Source organism: Cottoperca gobio, chromosome 2 (assembly GCF_900634415.1).
Source record: "Cottoperca gobio chromosome 2, fCotGob3.1, whole genome shotgun sequence".
NCBI lineage: Eukaryota > Metazoa > Chordata > Actinopteri > Perciformes > Bovichtidae > Cottoperca > Cottoperca gobio.
In genome coordinates, this window is record NC_041356.1 from 10,478,924 (window position 1) to 10,485,832 (window position 6,909).

The following is a 6,909-nucleotide window of genomic DNA, read 5'->3' on the forward strand; positions in this document are numbered from 1 at the left end:
ATCCCTGAAGCTGCAGACCCTCTGCCAGAACATGTGTAGCGCGGTCTACCTACAGTCAGGGTGAGATCGGGGGCTCGGCTCCTGGATGTGGGACAGCAGTGTCGGATCTGTCTGCTGGATTTCATCCTGGGCCAACATGTCCGAACTCTGCCCTGCCAGCACAAGGTAAAACCTTTTACTGTGTCATTGTCTTGTCTTTCATGGCGTTATTAGTTCCACACCAAAATCACCAGAGGTCCTCAGTGACGTGCACACCGAGGAACTTAAAGCTGCGGACTCTTTCAACCTCAGCATCACCGACATGGATGGGGAGGTGTCCACCCCCCTTCTGTCTCCTGTAGTCCACGATCATGTCTTTAGTCTTGCTGACGTTAAGAGAGAGGTTATTTTCCTGACACCAGCTGTGCAGTATCTTCACCTCCTCTCCGTAGGCCGTCTCATCTTTGTTCATGATGAGGCCCATGATGGTCGTATCGTCAGCAAACTTAAAGATGATGTTTGGCAGCACAGTCGTAGGTGAACAGGGAGTACAGGAGGGGGCTGAGCACTTCAGATCTGCAGCAGTTCACCCGGCTCCTCTGCTGTGACCGAGCATTAAGTATTTTCCCATCATAATACTCGTGTAACTTTTGTTTTGTTACTGTGGATTCAATCAATCTTGTCATACGGCTTCTAATACATGGTATACAACAACATCCACATACAGTAAGTATTGATATATATCTCTTACAGTATGCTGTATTGTTTGGTATAAATGTGCAACAGGATGATCCAAACATGGCACGCACGCACTGTTAATTATAAGAAATATAATTAATTCAATCCACATTTTTATTGGTAGCAATGTGTATGGCTTGCCATTAAAATTAAATGCAAACCAGAATTGACTGTTTCTCTGACCACCTTGAGACCTTCTGAAGTGGAAATGAGACTGATGTTTAGCAGAAGCATCAGATCTGTCCCCAGAACATTTATGGGACAAAAGGGAGATAACAAAAATCCATGTTTGGTGGTGTCATAGGGGCGGTACATTTATATTTCATGGTGATGCCAGAAGCACTAAGCGAATACACATAATTACCACTCATTTTGGGAGGTTGGTCTTTTAAATATCTTTCCTGTACAACAGAATCGACCAAAAACGTCAGAGTTTTACCAGCAACTATCAAAAATAACAATAATAATAAGCTTTATTTGTATAGCACCTTTCATACAAGAATTGCAGCCCAAAGTGCTTCACAGCAAAAACATAGTTCAAGATTAGACAGAGCATTTACAGTACAATAATCACAGTGTAGATGTACATGAGTGTGAAGTAGCATTAAAAATAATATAACATAGCAGAATTAAAATAGTATAAAATAGCAGAATTAAAATAGTATAAAATAGCAGAATTAAAATAGTATAAAATAACAGAATAAAATTAAAAACAGAATTAAAATAAAATAGCAGAATTAAAACATAAAACAGAATTAAAATAGTATAAAATAGCCGAATTAAAATAGTATAAATAGCAGAATTAAAATAGTATAAAATAGCAGAATTAAAACATACAACAGAATGAATAAAAAGTAAATCCACACAAGTTCGCCGAGTTGTCGCCGAGTTGTCGCCGAGTTGTCACAGAGCTGTCATCAGTGCAGCTCTCATCAGTGCAGCATCTCACGGCGCACCGGAAGTAACACAAAACATTCACTGTGTATCTGTAGAGCATTTAAAGCGCTGTCATTGGCTGCTTCCCGCCTCTAAGCACTCTGGGAGTTGTAGTTCTATGTGTGTAGTTCTGTGTGAGATCAAAGCCAATTGAACATTAAAGACATTTTAGTCCTTTGATCTCTACATTTTATATAAGCACCCAAGTACACTTTTTAAAGCGCTGTCATTGGCTGCTTCCCGCCTCTAAGCACTCTGGGAGTTGTAGTTCTATGTGTGTAGTTCTGTGTGAGATCAAAGCTCAAAGCCAATTGAACATTAAAGACATTTTAGTCCTTTGATCTCTAAATTTTATATAAGCACCCAAGTACACTAACAATTCTAACACTCTGTGTTTACAGTTAAGTCTGATCTCCAGAGACGTACTTATACTCACGACTACAGTTAACTACAGACATACAGTCTGTTACAGATACAAATACAGACAAAACAAGCCCAGTACAGACGTTCTGCTACCTAGGCACTAATCATGTCTACTGCAGGGGACAACCAGGCGACGTCCGAGAGCCAGTACAGCGAGGAACTGGACACTGAGTTCCAGGAGATTAAGGCGCAGGTGGAGGAGCGGATCCTCCAGAGGAGAGATGAAATCTTGGATCTGAGCAGGATGAAGGAGATTCACCGTCACATGTTCACAGTGACCCAAAATCAGCTGCTGAACAAAGACACTGAACTCCTCCAGAGAAAGATGGCCTGGCAGGCAAGATACAAAGGTCTGAAGGACAAGTTCGCCAAGGACCTGGCCAACGAACAAAAGCACTGGAAGACCAAAGTCCAACTGATGGAGGTCGAGAAAAAAGACATGGAGGACACGTTCACCAAGGAACTGGCTGAGAAACAGCACAGCTTGGAGACCAAAGTCCAACTGATGGAGGTCGAGAAAAAAGACATGGAGGACAAGTTCACCAAGGAACTGGCTGAGAAACAGCACAGCTTGGAGACCAAAGTCCAACTGATGGAGGTCGAGAAAAAAGACATGGAGGACAAGTTCACCAAGGAACTGGCTGAGAAACAGCACAGCTTGGAGACCAAAGTCCAACTGATGGAGGTCGAGAAAAAAGACATGGAGGACAAGTTCACCAAGGAACTGGCTGAGAAACAGCACAGCTTGGAGACCAAAGTCCAACTGATGGAGGTCGAGAAAAAAGACATGGAGGACAAGTTCACCAAGGAACTGGCTGAGAAACAGCACAGCTGGGAGACCAAAGTCCAACTGATGGAGGTCGACAAGAAAGACCTGGAGGCAATATTTTTCAAGAGCCTGGCTGAGACCAACCGCAACTGCCAGATGGAAATTGAACAGCTGGAGGCCGAATTAAAAGAGGTGGAGAGAAAAAATAACGAGGCGACGTCCGAGAGCCAGTACAGCGAGGAGCTGGACACTGAGTTCGGGGACATTCAGGCCCGGGTGGAGGAGCGGATCCTGCAGGATGAATATGAAATCCTGGATCTGAGCAGGATGAGGGAGATTCACCGTCACATGTTCACAGTGACCCAAAATCAGCTGCTGAACAAAGACACTGAACTCGCCCAGAGAAAGATGGCCTGGCAGGCAAAATACGATGTTCTGAAGGACAAGTTCTCAAAGGACCTGGCTGAGAAACAGCACAGCTGGGAGAAAAAGGTACAGCGGATGGAAGTGGAGAAGAAAGTCCTGGAGAACAAGTTCTCCAAGGACCTGGCTGAGATCCACCACAGCTGGGAGAACAAAGTCCATCTGATGAAGGTTGAAAAGAAAGACCAAGAGGACAAGTTGTCCAAGGAACTGGCTGAGAAAGACCAAGAGGACAAGTTGTCCAAGGAACTGGCTGAGAAAGAGCACAGCTGGGAGAACAAAGTCCATCTGATGGAGGTCGAAAAGAAAGACCAAGAGGACAAGTTGTCCAAGGAACTGGCTGAGAAAGAGCACAGCTGGGAGAACAAAGTCCATCTGTTGGAGGTCGAAAGGAAAGACCAAGAGGACAAGTTGTCCAAGGAACTGGCTGAGAAAGAGCACAGCTGGGAGAACAAAGTCCATCTGTTGGAGGTCGAAAGGAAAGACCTAGAGGACAAGTTCTCCAAGGACCTGGCTGAGACCCACCACAGCTGGGAGACGGAAATTGAACTGCTAGAGGCAGAGTTAAAAGAGGTGGAGAATGAGAAGAGGGACTTGGCTGACAAACACCAGAGCTGCCAGACAAAGATTCATCTGATGGAGGTGAAAACCGAAGAAATGCAGGACAACCTTGCAAACCTGGCCAAAGACAAACTGATTTCAGAGACAAAGATACATCTGATGGAGGAAAAAGCCAAAGAGATGGAGGAAAAAGCCAAAGAGATGGAGGACAACCACAAACAGAGCTGGGACACAAAAGAAAAAAAGATGGAGGACGAGAAGACAGAGCTGGAAGATCTTTGTCTGATGATGAAGAAGAAGAGGAGAGGTCTCTTCAGCAGGAGGAGGACCGAGGACAGACACGAAACTCTGGAGAGGATGAAATTCAAAATGCACGAGGAGAGGAGAAGGAGAGAAGAATAGGAGGGAGCTGACAATCTAACTCCCTCCTCCCTCAACCCCCTCCCTCCTTCATCTACACACACACACACACACACACACACACACACACACACACACACACACACACACACACACACACACACACACACACACACACACACACCCCCTCATATTACTGTCAGGTTCACAAATAGCCCCAAAACAAAAAACAAAAATGTCACTTAAAATTTGATGAACAGGAGGAGAGAAGAATAGGAGGGAGCTGACCATCTAACTCCATCCTCCGTCAACCCCCTCCTTCCTTCATCTACCCCCCAGCTCATATTACTGTCAGGTTCGCACACATTCCTCATATAGAAACTTGATACTGACTGGACAATCTAAATTGTTCACAAATAGCCCCAAAACAAAAAACAAAAATGTCACTTAAAATTTGATGAACAGGAGGAGAGAAGAATAGGAGGGAGCTGACCATCTAACTCCCTCCTCCCTCAACCCCCTCCCTCCTTCATCTACCACCCCCCCCCAAAACAATGTCAGTAATATGAATTCACTTTCCCTTTGAGTTTTCTCCTGGTGCTCAGGTTCTCAAACAATTCACATACATATACATACAAAAAAACAAAAACAAAAATTTGCAAATAAATAATGAAGCAAATTTAATTTCACCGTGTTTGTCTTTTACTCTCACAATGCAAAACACTTTGGGCTATTTGGACGCTCTAAATGACTTCTAAATAGAAAACAATCAAATATGAATTCAATGCGTCTGCCTCCTTGATAAACATTTTCACTATATGTACATTATTGTAGGATATTTTTACACTTTTATTTGTTATATTTTCTGTTTTTGAAGCATGCAAATGTTTGTTAAAATTAATATATGCATATTATATTTGTATATTACCTTTATATTTAAATATCCATATTATATTTGTATAATATGTAATGTAGTGTAATGTTACTTTTCCCCAAAACTATTCATCCAAAATGCGTGCGTGCAGGCCTGCGTGCGTTGTCATAGAAACGCAGATCAAAGCCAATTGTTCTTGAGTCATCAAAGGCCTTATTACATCATCAAAGACACTGAGCAGAAGTTTATATCTTATAATAATATGATATCCTAAAAAAATAAAATAAAAAAAGTACACACTTAATTAACAATTTGGCCAAGGAGAGAGCTGATATCCTAAAAAAATAAAATAAAAAAAAGTAAAAACTAAATTAACAATTTGGCCAAGGAGAGAGCTGATATCCTAAAAAAATAAAATAAAAAAAAAGTAAAAACTAAATTAACAATTTGGCCAAGGAGAGAGCTGATATCCTAAAAATAAAATTAAAAAAATAATTAACTATTTAGCCAAGGAGAAAGCTGATATCCTAAAAAATAAAAAAAAATAAAATTAACTATTTGGCCAAGGAGAGAGCTGATATCCTAAAAAAATAAAATAAATAAAAAAGTACAAACTAAATTAACTATTTGGCCAAGGAGAGAGCTGATATCCTAAAAAAATAAAATAAATAAAAAAGTACAAACTAAATTAACTATTTAGCCAAGGAGAGAGCTGATATCCTAAAAAATAAAATAAATAAAAAAGTACAAACTAAATTAACTATTTAGCCAAGGAGAGAGCTGATATCCTAAAAATAAAATAAATAAAAAAGTACAAACTAAATTAACAATTTGGCCAAGGAGAGAGCTGATATCCTAAAAAATAAAATAAATAAAAAAGTACAAACTAAATTAACAATTTGGCCAGGAGAGAGCTGATATCCTAAAAAATAAAACAAATAAAAATTAACAATTTGGCCAGGAGAGAGCTGATATCCTAAAAAATAAAACAAATAAAAATTAACAATTTGGCCAAGGAGAGAGCTGATATCCTACGCTCTAAATGACTTCTAAATAGAAAACAATCAAATATGAATTCAATGCGTCTGCCTCCTTGATAAACATTTTCACTATATGTACATTATTGTAGGATATTTTTACACTTTTATTTGTTATATTTTCTGTTTTTGAAGCATGCAAATGTTTGTTAAAATTAATATATGCATATTATATTTGTATATTACCTTTATATTTAAATATCCATATTATATTTGTATAATATGTAATGTAGTGTAATGTTACTTTTCCCCAAAACTATTCATCCAAAATGCGTGCGTGCAGGCCTGCGTGCGTTGTCATAGAAACGCAGATCAAAGCCAATTGTTCTTGAGTCATCAAAGGCCTTATTACATCATCAAAGACACTGAGCAGAAGTTTATATCTTATAATAATATGATATCCTAAAAAAATAAAATAAAAAAAGTACACACTTAATTAACAATTTGGCCAAGGAGAGAGCTGATATCCTTAAAAAAAAAAAAAAAAAAAAATTAACAATTTAGCCAAGGAGAAAGCTGATATCCTAAAAAAAAAAAAAAAAAAAAAAATTAACAATTTAGCCAAGGAGAAAGCTGATATCCTAAAAAAATAAATAAAAAAAAGTAAAAACTAAATTAACTATTTGGCCAAGGAGAGAGCTGATATCCTAAAAAAATAAAATAAAAAAAGTACAAACTTAATTAATAATTTGGCCAAGGAGAGAGCTGATATCCTAAAAAAATAAAATAAAAAAAAGTAAAAACTAAATTAACAATTTGGCCAAGGAGAGAGCTGATATCCTAAAAATAAAATAAAAAAAATAATTAAC

The 6,909-nt window shown here is 38.9% G+C and overlaps 1 protein-coding gene across 4 annotated transcripts; it reads left to right on the top strand.

The window, feature by feature from the left end:
• Nucleotides 1–6,592, top strand: LOC115018649 (calponin homology domain-containing protein DDB_G0272472-like). 4 transcript variants are annotated; one of them, XM_029447783.1, is made up of 3 exons: nt 1–165; nt 2,055–3,652; nt 3,740–6,592. In XM_029447783.1, exons 2-3 carry the CDS (start codon nt 2,183–2,185, stop codon nt 4,229–4,231), a joined length of 1,962 nt encoding a protein of 653 aa, XP_029303643.1. In that variant the 5' UTR covers nt 1–165; nt 2,055–2,182; the 3' UTR covers nt 4,232–6,592. The 4 variants fall into 4 exon arrangements, with proteins under 4 accessions (XP_029303643.1, XP_029303635.1, XP_029303626.1 ...); XM_029447775.1 differs by having other exon boundaries at nt 2,055–2,500; nt 2,588–6,592; XM_029447766.1 differs by having other exon boundaries at nt 2,055–6,592.
• Nucleotides 6,593–6,909: the final 317 nt, after the last annotated feature.